This window comes from Protopterus annectens, chromosome 1.part1, assembly GCF_019279795.1.
Source record: "Protopterus annectens isolate FY-2018-M chromosome 1.part1, PAN1.0, whole genome shotgun sequence".
In the NCBI taxonomy this organism is placed as follows: domain Eukaryota; kingdom Metazoa; phylum Chordata; order Ceratodontiformes; family Protopteridae; genus Protopterus; species Protopterus annectens.
The window spans coordinates 243,169,887-243,194,553 of NC_056726.1; the positions used below are offsets into that span (position 1 = coordinate 243,169,887).

General features: G+C 42.0%; 1 protein-coding gene across 3 annotated transcripts in view; it reads right to left on the minus strand.

Moving 5' to 3' along the window:
- Window positions 1-24,667, minus strand: part of NUS1 (NUS1 dehydrodolichyl diphosphate synthase subunit) — a 386,183-nt gene that overhangs the window by 174,476 nt on the left and 187,040 nt on the right. For all 3 annotated transcript variants that reach the window (XM_044074346.1, XM_044074329.1, XM_044074336.1), the window contains exon 3: window positions 9,021-9,173. In XM_044074346.1, the coding sequence (XP_043930281.1) occupies window positions 9,021-9,173 (153 nt within the window). The remainder of the gene's footprint in view (window positions 1-9,020; window positions 9,174-24,667) is intronic.

Below are 24,667 nucleotides of genomic sequence, written 5' to 3' on the forward strand. Positions count from 1 at the left end.
TAGACAAAATAAACACATTGACTCACAAATAAGGGCAAGGGCCCTCTAACTTAAACAGGCCTTGCCCGGTAAGTAGTAAAAATACCAATCACACCGAAACAGGTTCACACACACACGTAAAGCTGTTAAAACAGCTGTTTGTTAAATTTGTGAAGAAAACCCTAGGTCAAAAGACCAAAAAGTAAACAAAAAACCACTTAGCTCCAGCCAAGTCGAGACCCACGTCTAGCTTGAAAAGCGGCAAACGAGATCCGAGGAAGCAGGGGTGGTGCATTCTGGGATAAGGGGTAGCCCAGCCAATTAGAGACTTCGTTCTACTATATAGTGGCCGAGTCGGAGCCGATGGATCGGCTCCGAACCCATCAGTTATGAATGTAGGCGAGATAGGATCCCATTACATCAGGAGTTATAGCCAAAGGCCTATGCTGAGGACTTTACTTCACTGGCCATTGTTGTACAGCGGTTTCATTTTGTATGCTGAGGAAGAGGAAGGAAATCCCCAAGTCTCTTTTTAGATTAAGAAAAATCCTGACTTCCCCAGTGGAAATGTTCCCTTAAGGTATGTAAAGTTTCTCCAAAAGAGAAATCCTCAGGGGGAGAAGCAGAAGGAATGGAATCTTCTGCATCAGAGTCCTCATAAGTAGGTATAGATAAATCCTGTTCAGTAAGAATCAGAAGAAATAGATTCCTGATCAGAAGATTCATAATCAGTGTCTTGCCTAGGCCTCTTAGCAGAAGGGGGTTGGCTACCCCTGATCATAATAATTATTCAGCCATTTTGATCATTTGTTTTTTAGGCATAGGGGCCTGCACACGTGGGCCCACGCGTCAGTTTTTTAGACACAGAAGTAGAGTTTAGCCTTACTTTTGAAGATGGCGTCGGTTTAATATACAAATCTTTAGGCATCTCAAGACTTTTACGGAGACTAGAGAAGCTAATTGGATTATTAGATTGAAGTCTGACTGTCCACCTGGTCTGAATAGTATGGTCCCAGTGAAACCATTCTTAAAATCTAGGAAATTACATAGATGAAATATATATTGCTTAGCTTTATTATAGTTTTCATTATATATACATTCATTGAGCGCTTTCTACCAAATGTTTATAATATACATATTATTACATGTTTTCTAGTTAATAACATGTTTTTAAGCATATATATATTATGTTTTTATATTTTTATATATGCATATATTTTTAAATATTGTATATGTTTTTTCTTTCACAACTATAGATGTATTAGAGTGACAAGTTTGAGTTCAATAGAAGTCAGTATATATATTAGAAGTCAGAAATTTAATTTAATTTTAAGTTTTTAAAGTTGTTGCAGGATAGTGTGTTTCATTATACTAATATGATTGCAATGTGTATATTTTATGAATATATCTTGTGTATATGAAGATATTTCCTAGTATGTAATAATAATCCATGGCTGAGTTAGCAATGAGATATACCTTTAAATCTTAGTTTAAAGTTTTTTTCCCCGCCAAAGCAATATATTTAAATGAGGGTAAATGATGTTTGTTAGATGGGTCTGAAGAAGCCATATCGGTGAAAGCGCTTACCTGCATTTTATTGTCTGTTCAAGAAATAAACCGGAGTTTGGAAATTTGGAGTTGTTTTTGGTCTCTAATATACATTGGAGGTTTGATATATGCTTGATTCTGTTGCAAAAAAGACGTCAGTATTTGGTTTACCTACCCTTGTTTCTACGATCATTTTAACTGTTTTGCTAACTATAAGGGAGGTATTTGCCCTACTTATCGCACTCATTGGACTGTTCATTACTAATGCAATTATTAACTTTTACTGACATCAGTAAGGAGCAAGCAAAAGTTTCCCCAACGGGGTACTTGGCTTTTAGTTGAAGACTTTGATTCTGAAACTTGAAAACAAAAATTTCAGGGGTTGGCCGACCGGCATTTGTGAACTGCTTCTGCTTCGGGCACTGTGCGGCAAGAAAGACCGATGCAATTGCGTTGGCTGCATGTTTTATACCCCTGACGACCTGACGTCATGGAAGAAGGGACAGCAACTGATGCAGGACCCAAGACTTTGTTAATCAGGCTGACTGAGGGCAACTGGCCAGCAGATTACCCAAATGCAATGACTGCAACAGTAAAACATGAAGAACATCACCCTGTCCGCATGAAAGATGATGAAAGGCTCCACTGTTATAGGGGCCAGTAATTCAGATATGCTTCTAGCTGAAGTGATTGCTAAAAGGAAGGCTGTTTTCCAGGAAATAAATTTTAAGTCTGCAGTAGCAGCTGGCTCGAAAGGAGGTAGAGTGAGTTTCTCCAATACAAAGTTAAGGTCCCAGGAAGGGGTTGGAGCCCTCCTGGGTTGTCTTGGCCCCTCTGAGATACTGCTTTAGCAGAGGATGAGAGAAGGGGGGGGTTCTGTGTTGTAAAGAGCTGAAATGGCTGAGGCATGGATTTTTATGGAAGAAAAAGACAGGCCCTTGTGAAGCATCTCAGTTGAGTATTGCAAAATCTGAGGTAAATTGAGCGCTGCTGTGCTCATCCCTTGAGATGGATTTCAGGCACAGAATCTTTTCCATTTGTCAGCATAATATTTTCGAGTACTAGGTCTTCACGCCTCCAAAATGACATCCATCACAGGTTTTCTGAGGGGTGCTAAGGGGGAAATTAAATGATTAGCCAAGCTGCAAGATTCAATGTTTGGAGCTGAGGGTGCAGCATTTGGTTCTCCTGCTGAGACAGTAAGGAAGGTGTCTGAGGCAGGTGCCACGGAGAAATCTGTGACACACTGCGCAGGACTGGGTACCAGTGTTTGGCGAGGCCAGTCAGGAGCAATCAAAATCATGTTTGGTTTGTCCTGTTTGACTTTTAATAGAACTTTGGTGTGCAGAGGCAGAGGGGGAAAGGCATAGAACTGATAGGTTTTTCCAGATGAAGGACAGAACATCCACTTTCCAGGCTTTTTTATGAGGTGTTCTTGTGCAAAATTTGTCCAACTGGTAGTTCTTGGATGAGGCAAAAAGATCTATGTCTGGGCTCCCCCATTTGCGTGTCAACATGCTGAAAATCTGTGGTTCCAGTTTCCATTCGTGTGGGTCCATGAGATTTCTGCTTAGTTCGACTGCCAGAATATTCAGCTTTCCTGGCAGGAATTGAGCTTGTAGTTGTACTTGGTAGCTCAAGGCCGTGTTCCACAATGCAATGGCTAGTCTGCAGAAGGGGTAGGAATGTGTACCCACCTGCTTGTTTATGTATCACATAACTGTGGTGTTGTCCGTTTTTACCATTAGTTGTCCTGGTTAAATGTAGTCCTTGAAGGCTGTCAGTGCATTCTGTACAGCTAGCATTTCTTTTTGATTGATATGAAGGTGCATTTGATTTGGGCTCCATTTTCCATGAATGCACTTCCCTGCCAGATGAGTCTCCCTCATGCATAGTCTGATGCATTTGCAGTTAGGGTTTGGGCGGCAGGGGGTGGTGTGAATGGCAGTTCCTTGTTTTGGTGGCAGGCCTCTGCCCACCATAGGAACTCTAGGTGCAGGCAAGGTATGATAGGAATCATTGTTTCCAGGCTGTGAATGTTGGCTCCATAAACTTTTTAAGTACCACTGAAGTTTCCTCATATGCAGTCTTGCATATGGAATTAGAAGACTGCAGGAGGCCATGAACCCCAAGGCTTGCAGTATTTGCCTTGCAGATAGCAGGATTTTTGTGGCCACCTAGTAAGTCACCAAATTAATTTGCTTTTCTGCCATAAGGAAAGCCATCTGGGCAGTTGTATTCAAGCTTGCACCCCGGAATGTAATTTTTTGAGAGGGTATCAGTTGTGATTTCTTTTCGTTTATGGTGCACCCTAGACAAGTTAGAACCCGTTTTACAAATGCCAGATGTTTTAAAAGAATGGCCTGGTTTTCTACCTGAATTAGACAATTGTCAAGGTATGGATATATTTGAATATTTCTTTGCCTGCAAAATGCAATTACTGGAGCCAGGCACTTTGTGAATACACTGGGCGCAGTAGACAAGCCAAAAGGCAGTGCAGAGAACTGATAATGCAAGAAGCCTGCTTTGAAGCGGAGGTATCTTCTGCAAGATTCCCTGATTGGGATATGCAGGTAAGCCTCTTGAATCTTGAGTTGCCAGCCAGGCATCATTGTCTAGCATAGGAAGTAACTGGTGAAGAGTCAGCATCTTGAATTTTGGAATGTCCAGAAAGGTGTTTAGAGTAGACGGGTCGAGAAATGGATGTCATGATTTGTCTTTTCTGGGTACCAGGAAAAGTCTGGAATAGAAACTTTGTCCCTTTTCCTCTTCTGGTACTAGTTGCATTGCCCGCATGTTTAGAAGGGAAATTACTTGTTTCTGAGCCTCTGCCCACTGATTTGGGGGAAGATCTGGCTACCCGTTTGGAGTTGGCAACGTGTGGAAATGAAATCTGTATCCCTGGGACACTATTTAAAACCCATTTATCCTGGGTTATAAGTTGCCAGTTTTTTGCATGAAGAGCTAAGTTTCCGCCCCAAAGGGGCGGCTAAGAGGTAAGTGCTTGGTAATTTTAAAGGAAAGTCATTGAGTCTGTTTACCATAGGGTGGAGTCTTGTTATTTCTAGATTTGGAAGTGGAAGTACCCCATTGCTTAGTTCTGAAAGTCCCTTGGGACTGAAACCTGGTGCTTTTGGATGGTCTGGGTTTGGCTTGAGTGGCTCTGGAAGGAGCTTGAAAGGACCAGTTCTTAGTAGGCCAGTGCCTACTAAATCTAGGAGGTTGTACTTGTAAGAAATCTTTTACAGTTTGGATAGATTTAGCTTTAGCTTCTATCTTTTTTAGAACTTCTTCAGCCTTATTGCCAAACAGAAGGTCCTGTTGCAAAGGAGCATCCAACAATTTTGCTTTAACATGATCAGCAGAGACTGCTCCTTAAGCCAAGCATACCTTCTAAGCACAGACCCAGTAACAGCAGCCCTGAAAGAGGCCTCTAAAGAAACAAAACCACATTGCAAACTATGTTTTCCAACTTGTTCAGCTGAATGCAATAAATCCTGTAAATCTTTATTTTCCACACAGTCAGAAATCAGCATCATTTTCTGTTTAAGCAGTCCCATGATATGCTGTTGACATTTTAGCAAAAGGAATTGACCATTTAAAGCCCCGATTGCCAAGGTTGCAGAAGTATAAACCTTTTTACCCCATCTATCCAGCATCCTGGAGTCTCTATCAGAAGGGGTAGGATTTTTAGCAGTAGAAGCCTCAATGCCCTTAGGCCCCTGAGAAATGGTTTCAGGGTCCGCAACAGGATTTTTGAAAAGGAATTTGTGGGACTCAGGAACCCTGTAGTACCTGTCTGATTTACTAGGGGCCAGAGGCAAGGAATCAGGAGCCATACTGGATTCTGAAAACACATCAACAATGTCTAGCACAGGAGGTATAGCTAAAGGCCTATGCTGAGGAGGAAGAAGGAAATCCCTAAGCCTCTTTTTGGATTCAGACAAATCCTGACTTTCCCAGTGGAAATGCTCCCTTAAGGTATGTTAAGTTTCCCCAAAAGAAAAATCCTCAGGGGGAGAAGCAGAGGGAATGGAATCCTATTCAGAGTCCTCATAAGTAGGTATGGACAAATCCAGGTCATTAGAAGAGTCAGAAGAAACAGAGTCCTGTTCAGAAGATTCATAAATCAAATTCAGCCCTAAGGGGGCGGGGGGTTGACTACCCCTGATTAGAGTAATTAAATCTTCAGCCATTTTGATCATTTGTTTTTTAGGCATAGGGGCCTGCACATGCGGCCAGGGAGTCTTTTTTTAGACAAAAAATGAGATTTAGGCCCGAGTATTGAAGATGGAGTCGGTTTAATATGCAAGTCTGTAGGCCTGAATACACCCTCAGAAGCCGGTGCCTGCACAGCGGCTCCGGACTCATCCAAGGTAGAGACATCTGCAGATTCCATAGGTGAAGCATCTCGCGGCATACCAGACTCCGAATGGGTCTCAGTAGAGGCCAGCGAATCAGAAGTAGCGGGTATTAGGGGTTGCGAAAGCACCTCACTGAGTACCGGCGAACTGGCGACTGGCTTAGGAGAAGCATCGTCGGCAGTTTTGGACCTCAACGGCCTGTCTTCTTCTTTGTGTTTTTTTCTATATTCCGGTAGTCGGATGGCTAACCAATGTCATTTCTGGATAATTAAACCAACAACTGAAATATTTAGAAGCAAAAATGTACCGATGACGACTAGTGCGCTGATTAAATAAGCACAAAACCGACAGCAAGGTACGTCGTGGTCAGGGCCTAGCCAAGGAATACAGTACAAATGGAAATCCTTATAAGGTATTTGCTTCCCACAAGTAATACAATTATTAACATTTACTGACATCGGTAAGGAGCAAGAAAAGGTTTCCCCAACGGGGTACTTAGCTTTTAGTTGAAGACTTCGGTTCTGAAACTCAAAAACGAACATTTTAGGATTCGGCCGACCGGCACTTGCGAACTGCTTCTGCTTCGGGCACCACGCAGCAAGAAAGACTGATGTAATGGCGTCGGCTGCATGTTTTATACCCCTGACGACCTGACGTCATGGAAGAAAGGACAGCAACCGACGCAGGACCCAAGACTTTGTTAATCAGGCCGACTGAGGGCAACCTGCCAGCAGATTACCCAAATGTAATGACTGCAACAGTGATACACGAATAACATTGGAAGCAACTCTGAACATCCACACAAGTATTTCTGAAAATTCTATCAAATGTCACAGTTTTGAATATTTCATTTAATCAATAATGTGTTTTTTGCCTTTCAGTTGATTAATACATTTTGCGCTTTACGAAATAAATCATTTATGTGAGTTTGGTTACCTGGTTAGTTTTTGGCCTTTTTTTTAATCATTTGAACACTGTATCACCCAACCTGCTCAATATACCTTTACCATTAACTCTGCACCTCATGGGTTGAAGTTGTTGCACTCTATCCCAGTTCTTGTCACTCATCTGGTCAGGATAAAATAGACGAACAGTTGTGGGTTCGGTTCAAGCAGATTTATTATATACAAACATCAGGATTGAGGCTTCGTAACTTAAACTTAAATAACCTTATAAACAGACTGACTACTGCACTCATACATGTGAAGACACTGCCTGTCCTCCCAAAATGGCACTGCTGCCTGCACATGCTCTCTATTTATATGCACGTACCCTCACTTTAAAATGCTTCTTAAAGTTACAACACATACACTGTTTTACAGGTGGTTAATGCAATTTGCTGAAGTGAGGTCTTTCCCAATACAACATGGCTATAATACATGGATTTAAGCATAAAGGCTCATAAGGCCACCTCAGATACAAAATCCCTAAAGTAGACTACACAGAATGATTCCAAAAACATGTACTTTAATGTTGTGTACCTAACCATATTTTTATATTGGTAGGGAACCAACAAGGAGCAACCAAACAGACACTCAGTTTCACAAGTCAAATTTATCTGACAAAAGCAGCTGGTACAGAAAGGGACCACAAAATATGCAACAGGGAAACATATCAACAGAAGGTCGGACATGGCAGACATGGCCATACACTACTGGTGGCACTTCTTGGCTACTCGGTCTTGATGTAAAAAAAAAAAAAAAATCTATGTTTTTGTGCCAGTTTCAGATACAAAAGCCAAAGCCAGATCACACTGATCTGCATTTATCAAGTTACAGATAAACTGTACCATACAAAGTACTGTAGGCTTTGGATTAGTTTAAGTGGTGGTGCGGCAGTAGCGTTGTCGCCTCACAGTAATAGGTTGTCCTGTTCGATTCTCAGCTAGAGCGTCTTCTGTGTGGAGACATGCGTGAATGGGCATCCCTTCGTTGAAGGTTGTGCGTCAGGGCCGGCAACTCGGCATGCAAAACTCTACTGCCAATCATTAGCGGACCGGAGTTCCGCTGAGGCAACCCCTAACCGGGAAAAGCCGAAAGATACAACAACTTCAGTTATTAAACTAGAGAGGTATGTTAACAAAAATGTTTAAACACCTCTTGGAATGATGAGTCATTACCACAACATTTTTAAGACCCCTGTGCAAGTATTCCATTGAAGTGTCTACATACCATTCAGAAAAAGTAAATATACTCAATTATACCATGACCCCCCCATTAATATTCCAAAACGTGCACGCCGACTGGTCAGCGTGCACGTTGTAAACCGACTTATACTAATGGAAAAAGGTCCGGTCGCCCAGACTTTTTCCATTAGTATAGGTCTTTTTTAAAAATACTGTCTCGCTATGTTAAAGGAGTTTAACATAGCGAGACACGTTTAAAAAAAGCAACGGAGATCTCCGTTGCTTTTTTTAAAGCTGTCTATGTTAAACTCCTTTAACATAGCGAGACAGTGTGTAAAAAGCAACGGAGATCTTGCTTTCTCCTTTGCTTTTTTCAAAACTGCCTTGCTATGTTAAATGGGTTCAACATAGCGAGATAGCTTTAAAATAAGCAACAGAGATTCTCCGTTGCTTTTTTTTTAAAGCTGTCTCGCTATGTTAAACCCATTTAACATAGCAAAACAGTAAAAAGCAACAGAGATCTTGCTTTCTCCGTTGCTTTTGCCCACAGCTCTGATGTACTGCGTAGGCATACGCATGCTCAGTACATCAGAACTGCCGCAGAATACCAGACAGCTGCGGAAGGGCAGCAAGGAGGCATTATACAATGCCATTATTTAAGAAAAGTAATTATTTTTTTCTTAAATAATGTCATTGTATAATAGCAATAACCCACTTCTGGGTGTGGGTAATGCTGGATTTACCCACGGCTGGCTTTGTTTGGCCACTCGGGCTTTGCCCTGGTGACCAAAATCCAGCATTACCCACACCCAGGAGTGGGTTATTGCTAGAATGTTAAATGCACAAAGATAGCCTAGTAGATCCTGTAGATACTGCAGAATATTTTTCAAATATTCGTGACCAGGTATTTACACATGCTTATGTGCTCTAAATGGCAAACAGGACCCTTGTAACTTAGCAACATGTACATTTTGTAATTTATTCAGTGCTGTCACATAACATACCTTTGAGTAAGTTGTCAAATACACCAATGTTCATGTCAGTTGGTTTACTTTGCTGGTCTTCTACTAACTGGCAAAATTTCTGTGCAGCTTTCACCAGGCTTGCTTTCCCGTCTTCGGGGGATAGCACTTTTATCACTGATTGGCAGGATAAAACTACAAGGCAAAAAGAAACCAAAATACCTTACAGATGGCAAAGAACCAACAAAACAAATTTCAAATGTGCACTTTAAGAGGTTTTCAACAGTGTCAGCTTTCCTGTGAAGTCACAGTACATGCCTTTATGCTACAGCATGGCATAGGAATTTACAGCATTTACAACCTAAATTAACCTTTAGGCATTTTGAGGTGAGCAGTGAACCCATGCACGTGCGCACACAGAAATGTCTCAACTTTCCCTATTTGGAGGAATGTACTAATTTAGAGAAAGCATCTTACTTTTTTAGAAGTAATAGTAAAGGACATTGTGTGGAAACATTTTGCAATACAGTCCTTTAAAAGTCTACCGATTTTACACCAGCTCTGATTATGTGTTTATAATTTTCCATCATTAGACACTTTTTTAAATGCGTTGCATCACAGACTCCTACTGGAAGCAGGAAGAGTTGTGTGCTACTAGGTATTCAGATTTTGTGATAATTAGATGCCCAGAGTTTTGGCTGGATGTACCTACTTTTTCAAAGGCCTTTGTACCCATTTTCAATGTCTGCAGGTTGGGAAGTAATCATACTATTCTTGCCATACATATCAAAGCATGTGAAATGTTGCCTTTTGATTTTAGCTCACTACTTAATCTGCGTTTCCTGTACTAGCTTTAGTTGTAACAGCTCAGAACAATTAGCGCATTCAAACTGCAAGGCCGTTTCAATGGGTCACAAGAAACGGTGACAGATTCTGTAGTCACGCAGATCGGGGAAGCTAGTACTGCCTGGAAGACATGGCAAAGACAGGTCATCAAAACAGAATTTGTCTGGCCTTTGCCATATGCACTATTTCTGTCAGCTTAGTCATTTTCTAGGAATAGTGAACAAAAGATACCTAAATGGAAAGTGCAAGACACATGTCAGAGCTTTACTTGGCCAATACAAGCATGGAAATAAGGTACAAAAGGCAAGCTGGCGGAGTCATCAAAAGAAAGGAGTGCAGGAAAAAGTGGGAGGCAGAAAAGACTGATCAAGGTAGGAAGGAATACTGGTTGGCTAACAAAGAAGCTAAGAAAGGAGTTGCAATAGCAAAGAACGAGGCATCAGAGGCACTCTACCAGCTTCTGGAAAGTGACTCAGCAGATGGCACTCAGAAACCGTGTCAGGTTGCTAGGCAAAGAGAAAGATTAAGAAAAGAATTGCATACCCTTCATAAGGATTTCCTCACAGGACATCAAAGGCAGACAAGAGTACTTTCAGCGGCTTCTGAACAAAGAAATCCCCACAGAAGCTGCACTGCACCAGACACAGCCTACGATGAGAGAAAAAGGAGGAGTGCTGTTCTTACTTTTATGATGGGCTAAGGAAAATGAAGCCAGGTGAAGCAGAAGGCACAGATGAGGTGACAGCAGATATGATCAAGACACTGGGTGAGATAGGAGAGAAAGGGATCTGGAGGGCACTTACAGCGGTATGGAGAGAAAAGCATATCCCAGATAAATGAAGAATAAGCATTATAGCGCCAGTGTACAAGAATAAAAGGACACTCAACTATGGGCAGTACCTTCATGAAAACTCTGGAGATGGTGACTGATAAATGAATATGCACAGGAATAGTAGAAAGTTAGATGGGAGATGAGCAGTTCGGATTCAGATCAGGGTGCAGCACAACTGACCCAATGTTTGGAGTGGGACATGTACTTGAAAAGAAGTTAGAAATGAGGAAAGAGTCCAAATGAGGATTCCTACACTTGGAGAAAGCATATGACAAGGTCCAGAGAAATATGATTTGCATAGTTCTGCAGTGGATTGAAACCCCAGAAACACTGGTAGAATTAGTGCAAGTTATGTACAAGGACCCAGTCAAGTATGAATACTGTTCGTTCTCACAGAGGGGTTACCAGTGGGAGTGGGGGTGCATCAGAGTTCAGCTCTGAGCCCACTGCTATTCATACTCATAATGGGGTGCATTACCAAAAAGGTCAGTCAACAGATCAACAAAGCTGCTGTATGCAGATTATGTGGCATTACATAAAGACACCGAGCAAGAACTTCAATTTTGGATTCCATTGACCTATCCTATGTTGAAAGCACGTTGGATGAAACTGAGTGCAGATAAGACCGTTGTAATGGCAGCAAATGGGGGAAATCAGAAGAAGCTGAGAACAGAGATAAAAGGGAAAATAGTGAAACAGGTTAACAGCTTCAAATATCTAGGAGGGGTGGCTGAGGAGAAGGGAAGTATGAATGAGGAGGTCAAAGCCAGAATCAGAGGAGCTGCAGCCAACTGTCAGAGTGTCAGGTACTGTATATGAACGAAGAATGCCAAAGAAGCTTAAAAGGAAGGTGTACAAAATGTGGTGGGATCAGTACTATTGTACAGTAAAGGCAGAGCAATTGAGGAAGCAAGAGGTGATGGAAACGAAGTGCCTGAGAAAGGTGGTAGGACGCACACTGTGGGGCAGACGAAGAAATGAGGACATAAGAGCAGAAGCCAAAAGTAGCTCCAACTGCAGAAAATGTCAAAGAGAACATATTACAGTGGTCTGGGTACATGTGCAAAAAAGCAAGCAGAAAACAATCTAGTAAAGATTTGTGACAGGAAGATGACAAGATGAAACAAGGGCATCCAGCAAAGAGATGGATGGACTATGTAAGCGCAGACCTGCGAAAGTCAGAGTCGAAGAAGGTAGAAGAGTGGCATTGAAGAGAGAGATGGCATCAGTTGACAACATCCAGACCTCATGTAGAAAATGGGAAGAACGGGATTGATGACCATCATGATTTAGACCAGCACCAAAACATTATTTTAAAACACTAATATGTTACTAACGGGTCTCCTCCTTTGGAGCACAGTTCTGCAGTCCTCTGGGGAACTATGCATACCTGTGCATTCCACCTTATTAACAGGTTAAACCCCATTAGTGAACTCCAAAACCTGCCTTGCAGAGTAACTGTTCATTTAAGACAGGCATAACTCATTTACTGAACTGACACCAGGCTTGCAAAGTAAGTATCCAACAATAACCGTATCTCTCAACTTAAATGTTCAAGAATCAAGGTCAAAGACAGAAAAGGGAGGACAGGACAATGGCCCTAAATCACTGAAAATTTTGTACTACTCTAATTCTCTTAATACAAGAACAGGTTCTACATCAGCATTAATTTTAAAGTCTAGCATTACTGTCTGGTGGTAATCCAAAGCGATTTACCAAAACATCAAAAATATTATGAGGGACAGGGCAAAAGAATGAGGCAAGAATCACAGTCAGCAAAATCAAGGACAATTCACAGGTATGCCTTTAACACAGGATACCGCAAAGAGATGTAAACACACCACATTAAGCTAAAACTGCACTAAACATATGCCAAAATAAAGGTAGGCACTGCTATCTTGTCTGTAAATTATTACTTCAGTGGTAACAAACCTAACACGCTATAAATGACTATCAATATTGGAAGCAGTGGTTTGTATTATTTGATCAAAATTCTCTCTCTAGTAGACACTATTCAAGAAAATGGTTTCTCACTCAATCCCTCCAGCACCCCAAACACACAATGCACCTTCCAGCCAACATACCAGGTGTTAATATTTTTAAAATTCATCTTCTAGATTTCCCTTAATTTGAAGTACACATTGTACTCCACGCCTACTCACCAGCTTGCTATCCACACACCTAGACTTTTTGTATTAAACAGTCAACATGTCCTGCTAATACACACACTAATTACCTAGTGCTCTAGTAATCATAACAGATAATTTCACTTTGCAGATTGCCTGGAGCACTTGATTACTTTGACTTGAGCATAAATCACTTCTGCTACTTCTGGGTAAACTTGGCTTTAATGCAAGTTAATCTTGCAAACCAGTACCTTCTTTTGGTGAATTCATATACAATGGCACTTTTCCCCAATTTCTTGGAAAAGGGTGGCAAAATTCTACAATCTGGATGACCCAAGAAAGAGCACAAATCAAGGAATTTAATATAATTTAGCATTCTGACTAGATCAATGAATGCCAGTGCATGCTTGCTTTACTGCTCCACATTTAAAACCTATATTTATTCTGCTTACATAACAAATATCACAGAATGACTGTTCCTCCATAAGCCATCTTGTTCTCTGGAAGGATTACCCAGGAACAAGGTTAGGGGATGACTAGGTGTCTTGCAGGGTTCCTTTGGGCCACTCTTCTATAGTCAGTATGGCTCATCCTCAAGGACCTCACCAAACTTGGAATTACCATGGAGAAATCAAAGCCTTCATCCTCCTCAATCTCCACAGTGCAGGACTCCTGATGGTAGTCTAAATGTCTCCTCTTGCACCTGTGCTTCCTATGGAGACTCAGAATTGGATTCATTCAAGAATAATTCCAAAAGGAACCAGATATCGAGAACCAATCCTGCAGAGGGCCTCCAATTTCTCCAAACCACTGATCAAAATTATGTTAAATGGCTAAAGTGACAAAGAAAGACTGATGCCAACACCAGACCAGAGGTTTAAAACGTTTATATAAAGGACTATAAGCTCCAGGATCAACCACAACAACTAGACCACAGACAATGGGACCGACACGTTTTGACTCTGGGCGCAATGGCTGACAAATCCGGACTCCACAAGCCAGAAAGCTTATATCAGACACATTTCCTCTCTTTAAATAGGAGGTGGGGTGAATGAAGTAGGGAAAAAAAATCATTCTACACAAAATGTTCCTCTTCTGGCAAAGTATGCATAATGTCTACCTTAACTTTATGCCCACATCTAATTTTTTTTCAAAGCTCCACTTTTAATATAAAAATTTTAAATGTTTACAAAAAGCTTTTAATGCAAATGATAACCATGTTAAAAACAGGAGAGCAACTAACATGAGAAAAACTAAAAATAAGGAGATAAAAATACTGTGGCCCAGGGAAAGATTGAGATTTTTGAAAACTGTCTATATATTAAAAAGGGTGACTTGAAAAGCAGATCAGCTTGAAAAGTAGGAGCAAAACAACTAGATGCAAAGTAAATGTCAACGTTTTCATTTACATTTTTTTCCAAGAATAAGCAATAACCATCACAAACATAGCTCAGGACTGTTTCTTGGATGCCAATATGTCTAGAAGCTGAAGAGAGCTGGAGAGGAAGTTAGTTTGCAAAACACTAAAGGTTTATAAACTAAAATAAAAAAGGAAGGACTAGGTGGCTGGAAAAGTTTCAAATGATATTACGTCTGCATGCCTGTGGCTTTAGAATCGTTGACCAAGATGGACCTCCTTGTCTCAAACTAATCATCAGCGTCAGTCGTGCAGAATGTAGCACACTCACCTTTGGTGCAGAAGACTGTGGGTTCAATTCCCACACAAGGTAGGCAGACTAAGGGGCGGGGGATGCACTCTTGAATGTGCCATCTTTTGATCAATGGTACACTGAGGTCTCATCTGCTTGAGTTGGTGATAGCTCAGGTGGATGTTAAATATCCCACTGCACCCATCAAAACGAGTAGGGAAAGTTCTCTGATGTCCTGGCCAAATTTACCCTGGGGGGGGGGTCTCCTCTGAACAGAAGCTACTACCTCAGTCCAGTGGGACTAACCCGATTAACAAATGATATTTAGACAGATATATAAATAAATATACTTAAAGACAGATCTGCAAGAAGTAGGCTCATCTTCACTAACCAGTATGATTACTTGCCACATCCATAAGGACCACTAACTAGGCCAATAAATTTTAATTGTGTTGCCTTAGCTAGAAAGTATTTCTAAATTGAAATGTTTATCTCATGAAGGGACCATCCCCAACAGGTAACCATGGGTGGAATGTCCTGCTAAGAAAGGCTTTGATTAAGTGATGCTGCCAGGAGCAGACTAAAAGCTGAAAGCTGCATCCATGAGTACTTTAACACTCAAGTAACTTGGCCCTCACTCTTGCTGAAAAGCTGTCAGGCATCCTAAGTCTAAGGATGAAGGCCAAAAGAGGGCTCATGCGTCTTTTCAGAAAGACACACACTTACCCTTACAAGTCTTCCAGATGGTGGGTCTATGCAAAAATGCAAGAGTATTGACCACGTTCTGAGGAAATTCTGGGTTACTGGTTATAACTGGAAATAAAGAAGCCAATCAGTTAAATGCAAGGAAGGTAGATCTGGGTGTGGCTTGCCCAAGATGTGTGAAAGCAAAATCTTAGAGAGTGTGAATGAAGCAACCCATCCTTTATGTCTAACACCAGGGCAATAAAGTTAGTGCCAGAACAGGGCAATGATGCTTAACAGCAGATGAAGAAGCAGAGACATGGCGACTGCTGCTGACAGAATTTTAGGCAACCACCATGCAAGCCACAATTCACACGCTTTAGAGATCTTAAAGTGGTTGCTGTGTGGGGTCCACTGTACTTGTAAATCTATTGTAGGTGGATCATGTGCAGTACAGCATGTGGCACAATAAATATTGCTGCTGCAATACAAAACAGTCACCCACAGACTAATAGTAAGTATGTTCAGCATCTGGTTTGGGGTGTCTGGGGTTTGCCCTTTAGACGAAACTGTCTGTAGACTGTGATGGCCACATAGTATGGTGAATAAAAAGAATACAATGGATAGGCTGAAGGCTGGACTTTGAATCTCTTAAAATTGCAGTCAACTTTGCAAACAACTTAAGAAGAGACTCAAAGCTGTCAATCAGCTTGTCCTAATTCAGGGCAAAAAGTAAACTGTCATCCAGACACACGATGATGTTAAAAAACCCTGTAGACTCGGAGCCTGGGGGCTATGGTAATACTGAAAGGATAGATCATGAATTGATGGCGCTTGTCTCCAACCCCGAAACACAAGTACCTTCTGCATTCCTAGTCATCTTGATATGATGGTTAGATGTTCTGGGTGTCAAAATAGTACATATAATCTCCTTGGGACAAAAACTAAACATCTGCATGACTATGTCAAACATTTTTTTGAGAATGTGCAGGCTAAGGCCACTGAGAAACAGTATGGACCTGAAAATCCTTTTCTTTCTTTGTCACAAAACGAAATCAGGAGTTGCCATTTATGATCTGGCAGGAGCACCTGAATGATTTTTTTTCTAAGACATTGATGTAGGTTTTTGATAGAGTGAGACACCTATCTGGCAAGGGCAATGATACTGCAAAGGGGGAGGGTGGTGATCATAAGAAGTTATTTGAGGCAGTAGTAAGCTCTCTGTGCAGCAGAATTCCTGCTCTGTCTTCCACTCTGTTAGCCCAGGTGTGCTGGAAAACAGAAGGCCATTTTATGTCCTCCTTCCCGGTCTCAGTCACTTTTGGCCGATCACAGATTTCTTTTTTCCATTCTGGATAACAATTTCTGAAATTACTGGTGCCAAGTCTTGGGACCTATATGGAGCAATTGTCACCTTTTCTGATGCCTTGCGAGTCATCAGTTATATCTTAACAAGTGCATACTCAGTCTTACTTCCTTTATTGTAAGAATACTGACTCCATAACAGGTAGAGTGCACCCTGCCCCTTGGTGTAATGGTCATCAGTGGTTCAAACAAATTGCACTACTGTTCTTTGCATTTGCTCATTTGAAGTTAACAGGCCAATACTTTGGGCTGGCACCCAAAATTAACATCAGAAAAGGTTTCCCTTTACAAAGATCTTCCTCCAATGTTGATGCAAACACCAACAACACCACCTGCCATTAATTAGCCTCCACTGAAGACTGACCACAGGACCTTTGGTCCAGCTGTATGTACCTCCACGTCAGACCCCTTTTCCCAGCCAGACTTGTTGCACCCCCCCTCCACGGCATTCTGATATCTTCCTTATCAAAACAAGATCTTTCTTGAAGAAGCTCGGCAAGGTTGCAGAGAAGAGGAAATGCTTAGAATCATCTCTTGGCATGCAGCTAAATAGAGCAAGAGGGGAAAGTACAGTTGTGTACACTTACCATAAATGTAGATGTTACAGTGTATTCACTGCTGCAGTCATTACATTTGGGTAATCTGCTGGCAGGTTGCCCTCAGTCGGCCTGATTAACAAGTCTTGGGTCCTGCGTCGGTTGCAGTCCCTTCTTCCATGACGTCAGGTCATCAGGGGTATAAAACATGCAGCTGACGCTATTACATCAGTTTTTCTTGTCCCAGATGTCAGGTGCCCCCCAAATGGGGAGCAAAATACATATATATATATATATATATATATACAAATAATTTATATATATATATATATATATATATATATATATATGTATACAAATATATATATATATATATATACACACACATACAAATAATTTAAATATATATATATATATATATATATATATATATATATATATATATATATATACACACAAATAATTTAAATATATATATATATATATATATATATATATATATATATATATGTACAAATAATTTAAAACACAATAAATATATTTCCAAACAAAAGCAAATACACCAAAAAGGATTTTAAGTGTAGTAAAAGAAAGTAGAGGCATAGTAAGAGATCAAACAGGGGGCTGGAGGGAGGGTAACCAGGACTGCAACACTGAATACACTCTAACATCTACATTTATAGTAAGTGTACACAACTGTACTATGTTCTTCGTGTTTCACTGTTACAGTCATCACTTTTGGGTAGATTCACAAAGCTATGGTTGGGAGGATGGATTTATACAGCATTAGGACCGACTATAAGGCTCTGCAAAACAGCAGTGGCAAAGCCAGCTCTGGATTTAGAGAAAACTGGTAAATGATAATGTTTGGTGAAAGTATGAACCGAACTCCAGGTAGCAGCTTCTAGAACATCCCTGGTAGGAACACCTCTGAGAAAGACTGTAGAAGTAGATGCAGCCCTGGTGGAATGGGATTTGATCCCCTGGGGGATACGTTTTCCATGACGCTTATAGCAGAAATTAATACAATGACTTATCCATTTGGAAATGGATTGCTTTGAAAAGGCCTTTCCCTCTGCCCCTGCAGCAAATGCTCTCAGCAGTTGTTCAGATTGTCTTTGTGATTTAGTCCTGTCCAAGTAAAATCGAAGTTGTCTGTGTACATCCAACGAATGCAGAATCCGCTCCCCTTTGTTCTGTGGATTGGGAAAGAAAGTTGGCAAATGAATGGACTGATTAAGAGCTACACTGGATACCACCTTGGGCATGAAGGATGGGTTGGTCCTGAGCGACACCTTGTCCGCATGAAAAATGATGAAAGGCTCCACTGCCATAACGGCCTGTAATTCAGAAATTCTTCTAGCCGAAGTGATTGCTAAAAGGAAGGCTGTTTTCCAGGAGGGAAATTTTAAGTCTGCAGTAGCAGCTGGCTCAAAGGGAGGGAGAGTGAGTTTTTCCAATACAAAGTTAAGGTCTCATGCAGGGGTTGGTGGTCTCAAGTTTTTGGCCCCTCTGAAATACTGCTTTAGCAGAGGATGAGAGAAGAGCGGAGGTTCTGTGTTGTAATGAGCCGAAATGGCTGAGGTATGAATTTTTATGGAAGAAAAAGACAGGCCCTTGTGAAGCATCTGTTAAGTATTGCAATATCTGAGGTAAGTTGGGCACTGCTGTGCTTATCCCTCGAGATCGATTCCAGGCACAGAATCTTTTCCATTTGTCAGCATAAGACTTTCTAGTACTGACATCCATCACAGGTTTGCTGAGGGATGCTAAGGGGGAATTTAAGTGATTAGCCAAGCTGCAAGACTCAAAGTTTGGAGCTGAGAGTGCATAATTTGGTTGTTCTGCTGAGACAGTCAGGCTAGCAGAGGCAGAGGGGGAAAAGCATAGAGTGATAGGTTTTCCTAGCTGAAGGACAGAGCATCCACTTTTCCAGGCTTTTTTGTGAGGAGTTCTTGCGTAAAATTTGTCCAACTGGTAGTTTTGGGGTGATGCAAAAAGATCTATGTCTGGGCTCCCCCATTTGCATGTCAACATGTTGAAAATACGTGGTTCCAGTTTCCATTCGTGTGGGTCCACGAGATTTCTGCTTAGTTTGTCTGCCAAAATATTCAGCTGACCTGGCAGGAATTGAGCTTGCAGTTCTACTTGATAGCTCAAGGCAGTGTTCCACAATGTCATGGCTAGTCTGCACAGGGGGTAGGAATGTGTACCCCCCTGCTTGTTTATGTACCACATAACTCTGGTGTTGTCCTGGATGAAGGTAGTTCTTGAAGGCTGTCCATACATTCTGTACAGCTAGCATTTCTTTTTGATTGATATGAAGGTGCATTTGATTTAGGCTCCATTTGCCCTGAATGTACTTCCCTGCCAGATGAGCCCACCATGCATAGTCTGATGCATCTGTAGTTAGGGTTTGGGTGGCAGGAGGTTATGTGAATGGCAGTCCCTTGTTTTGGTGGCAGGCCTCTGCCCACCATAGGAACTCTAGCTGCAGGCAAGGAATGACAGGAATCATTGTTTCCAGGCTGTGACAATGTTGACTCCATAAACTTTTTAAGTACCACTGAAGTTTCCTCATATGCAGTCTTGCATATGGAATTAGAAGAATGCAGGAGGCCATGAACCCCAAGGCTTGCAGTATTTGTCTTGCAGATAGAGTTTTTGTGGACACCTGTTTGAAGTAAATCACCAAATGAAGTTACTTTTCTGGCGTAAGGAAAGCAATCTGGGCAGTTGTATTCAAGCTTGCACCCAGGAATGTAATATTTTGAGAGGGTACCAGTTGTAATTTCTTTTCGTTTATAGTGTACCCTAGACAAGTTAGAACCCTTTTTACAAATGCCAGATGTTTTAGAAGAATGGCCTTGTTTTCTGCCCGAATTAGACAATCGTCCTGGTATGGATATAGTTGAACATTTCTTTGCCTGCAAAATGCAATTACTGGAGCCAGGCACTTAGTAAAGACCCTGGGTGCAGTAGATAAGCCAAAGGGCAGTGCAGAGAATTGACAATGCAAGTAGCCTGCTTTGAAGCGGAGGTATCTTCTGCAGGATTCCCTGATTGGGATACGCAGGCAAGCCTCTTTTAAATCTAGAGTTGCCAACCAGGCATCTTTGCCTAGCATAGGAAGTAACTGGTGAAGTCAGCATCTTGAATTTTGGAATGCCAGAAAGGTTTTTACAGTAGACAGGTCCAGAATTGGATGCCATGATTTGTCTTTTCTGGGTACCAGGAAATGTCTGGAATAGAAACCTTGTCCCTTTTCCTCTTCTGGTACTAGTTGAATAGCCCCCATGTTTAAGAAGGAAAGTACTTGTTTCGGGGCCTCTGCCCACTGATTTGGGGGCAGGTCTGGCCATCCATTTGGAGTTGGCAACGTGTGGAAATGAAATCTGTATCCCTGGGATACTATATTTAAGACCCGTTTGTCCTGGGTTATAAGTGCCAGTTTTTTGCATGACGAGCCAGTTTCCCCCCCAAATGGGCGGCTAAAAGGTAAGTGCTTGGTAACTCGAGGAAAGTCATTGAGACTGCTTACCATAGGGTGGTGTCTTGTTTCCAGATTTGGAAGAGGAGGCACCCCATTGCTTAGTTCTGAAAGTCCCTTGGGACTGAAACCTACTGCTTTTGGAATGTCTGGGTTTGACTTGAGTGGCTCTGGAAGGAACTGGAAAGGACCAGTTCTTAGTAGGCCAGTGTCTACTAAATCTTGGAGGTTGTACTTGTAAGTCTTTCACAGTTTGCATAGATTTAGCTTTATCTTCCATCTTTTTTAGAACTTCTTCAGCCTTATTACCAAAGAGATGGTCCTGTTGCAAAGGAGCATCCAACAATTTTGCTTTAACGTGATCAGGCAGAGATTGCTCTTTGAGCCAAGCATGCCTTCTAAGCACAGACCCAGACACAGCAGCCCTGCAAGAGGCCTCCAAAGAATCAAAACCACATTGCAAAGTATATTTTCCAACTTGTTCAGCTGAATGCAATAAATCCTGTAAATCTTTATTTTTCACACAGTCCGAAATCAGCATCATTTTCTGTTTAAGCAGTCCCATGATATGCTGCTGATATTTTAGCATATGGAATTGACCGTTTAAAGCCCCAATTGCCAAGGTTGCAGAAGTATAAACCTTCCTACCCCATCTATCCAGCGCCCTGGAATCTCTATCAGAAGGGGTAGGATTTTTAGCAGTAGAAGCCATAATGCCCCTGGAGCCCTGAGAAATGGTTTCAGGATCAGCAACAGGATTTTTGAAAAGGAATTTGTAGGAGTCAGAAAACCTGTAGTATCTGTCTGGCTTACAAGGGGCCGGAGGCAGAGAATCAGGAGCCATACTAGATTCTGAAAACACATCAACAATGTCTAGAACAGGAGGTATAGCCAAAGGCCTATGCCAAGGAAGAAGAAAATCCCCAAGCTTCTTTTTAGATTCATAAAAACCCTGACTTTCCCAGTGGAAATGTCAAGTTTCCCCAAAAGAAACATCCTCAGGGGGAAAAGCAGAAGGAATGGAATCCTCTGCATCAGAATCCTCATAAGTAGGTATAGACAAATCCTGTTCATTAGAAGAGTCGGAAGAAATAGAATCCTGTTCAGAAGATTCATAGTCAATTTCAGCCCTAGGCCTCTTTGAAGGGGGGGGGGTTGGCTACCCCTGATTAGAGTATTAAATCTGCAGCCATTTTGATCATTTGGTTGTTTTAGGCATAGGGGCCTGCACATGTGGCCTGTGCGTCGGTATTTTAGACATAAATCGAGTTTTTGGCCTTACAATTGAAGATGTTGTTAGTTTAATATACAAATCTGTAGGCCTGAATACACCCTCAGAAGCCGATGCCTGCACAGTGGCTCTGGACCCAACCAAGGTAGAGACATCCGCAAGTTCCATAACTGAAGCATCTCGCAGCATACCGGACTCCGAATGGGTCTCAGTAGAGGCCTGCGAATCAGAAGTAGTGGGTATCAGGGGCTACGAAAGCGCCTCACTGAGCACCGGCGAACTGGCGACTGGCTTAGGAGAAGAGTCGTCGGCAGTTTTGGACCTCAACTGCCTGTCTCTGTCTTTTTCTTTGCGTTTATTAGTTATTCCGGTAGTCGTTTATTAGTTATTCCGGTAGTCGGATTGCGATAATTAAACTGTGATCCAAAATATTTAGAAGCAAAAATGTACAGACGACGGATAGTGCGCTGATTAAATAAAGCACAGAACCGGCAACAAGGTATGTCATGGTCAGGGCCTAGGAAAGGAATACAGTACAAATGGAAATCCTTACAAGCTATTTGCTTCCCACAAGTAATACAATTATTAACTTTTACTGACATTGGTAAGGAGCAAGAAAAAGTTTCCCCACCGGGGTACTTAGCTTTTTAGTTGAAGACTTCGGTTTTGAAACTTGAAAACGAAAATTTCAGGAGTGGACCGACCGGCACTTGCGAACTGCTTCTGCTTCTGGCACCATGCGGTAAGAAAGACTGATGTAATGGTGTCGGCTGCATGTTTTATACCCCTGACCTGACGTCATGGAAGAAGGGACAGCAACCGACGCAGGACCCAAGACTTTGTTAATCAGGCCGACTGAGGGCAACCTGCCAGCAGATTACCAAAATGTAATGACTGCAACAGTGAAACACAAAGAACATCTTCAAAGGGTCCTTCCAGAAGGCCCTTTATTTGGGGGAGTACTTGCACATAATACACGAAAATAGCTGCTGGCCTTTCTCCTTAAAAGGAGTCTACAGCAGATCTGCAGATTCACCCCATATTTCTCTCAGGTAGTCTCACTACTAGTAAACATCCTAAAGGAGGGTGACAGGATGGTCAGAGGCATTCCAGTCACAGTAGTCATCATTCTCTGCAAGGCAGATTACATTTTCTGCCACCCAACTGCCACATCAGACACAGTCGTCTGTGCAAACCTATATGATGCTTCGACACCTCAGACCTTTGCTATTCATCCCTCTAGCAGGAAATTCAGGGTAATGGACACATTTAGCAGAGGGGTGTTTTTATCTCTGTCACTCTCCTTGCAGCTACTGAGATACCTTGCATGGCCTCCCCCAGTGGGGCTTAACTTACAAAATGCTATAACGTGATTAAAATACTACAAGATGGGCCTGTAAAGGAAATGTTAAAGACCCAGAGCACTGGCTAGTGCTCTAGGATCCAGCCTAACATTATAATGGCATTCCTGGTTCCAACCTGACTGATTTTGTAGAGGATACTAAGGCAAGCTTATTTTTTCCCCATGTCTCAGATCCCCTTCTGTAAGTTCGAAAACACAAAAGACATTGAGGAGCAGGTAAAACACACGTGGCTGTTGAGTGAAATTTTATCCTCCACAACATTCTTAGAACACAGAGGAGTCACTGCTGTATGCGGTTCCATTAACACCCACAGCACAGCTATCCAGAGAATGTTGGAAGAGGTCAATCACAAGGAGACCAAGTCCAGCAGGGCTGCACACACTGTAATGAAGAGGTAATAGCTACTCCCAGGAGACCACAGTCAGCACCAGAGTAAGCAGCAAGATTCATGAAGCTTTTCATGATAGCTTTAAATTAGAGGCAGGCAGATAACTGTCATTACCTGCAGCAGTAGTCCAAGATCATCAAGGACAGGTGGGTCAAGGATGGGTACACATCACAGAAGACAACAGAGCAGGAATTCTGCTGCAGAGTGCTTATTATTGCTCAATGCAACTTTGCACAATAAACAGAAGACAGCAGAATAGAGGTCTGGAGTGAGGAGGGACTAAATGGGGCAAAGTTACAAGAGCCTGTATTTTGGGAGTGGTTGAATAGTCAGCAGCCTTCCAAGATAACCAGGGACAGGTGTGTACATCACAGAAGACAACAGAGCAAGAATTCTGCTGCAGAGTGCTTACTATTGCTCCAACTAACTTGGCACAATCAACAGAAGACAGCAGAATAGAGGTTTGGGGTGAGGAGGGACTAAAGGGGGCAAAGTTACAAGAGCCTGTATTTTGGGAGTGGCTGAATAGTCAGCAGCCTGTTGTCATCAAGTGACTCCTTATGCACTACTTTAACTTTTTTCAAGTCCACTAGAGGGGCTGAGGGAGTAGATAAAGACAACACTTAGGATGCAATCACTGTGGCAGCAGCAGGTTGATCATGCCTACATACAAGCAAACTCGAGTTTCTTTACATGACTCTCCTTGCTAGTAGACCTAACGGACAAAGAGCTTGGTGTGAGAGACAAAGTCTGGACCAGGTGCTGGGTGTTTATCTGAGAAGGCCCATTTCTGCAACTTCTTACAGCTTTTTTCTTGTAGCATGACTGAAACTAGCACAGGTGGCATAACAGGATATGTCCCCTTCCCACTGCAGTACAAGCACTGCATGTGCTAAACCATGGGTGAAACAGTCCTACTGCAGGCACACATGGAAAAATCAGGGTTCTGGCATCACAGCACCATTTTTGTCTTTTTGCCACCATCTTTACTGACCACTGAGCCTCCCCAATATTAGCCCTGCCCATTCGTTTACTTGTCATGACAATCCCCAGTAAGAGAGACCGCAGGAGACGGGCCATTATCCAAGCTACCATGGTAGTGGTTTATACTCTCAAGCAGCATCCTGTAAAATAGAGATACCTTTTTGTTTTAATGGCCCTAAATCACTCCATTGATA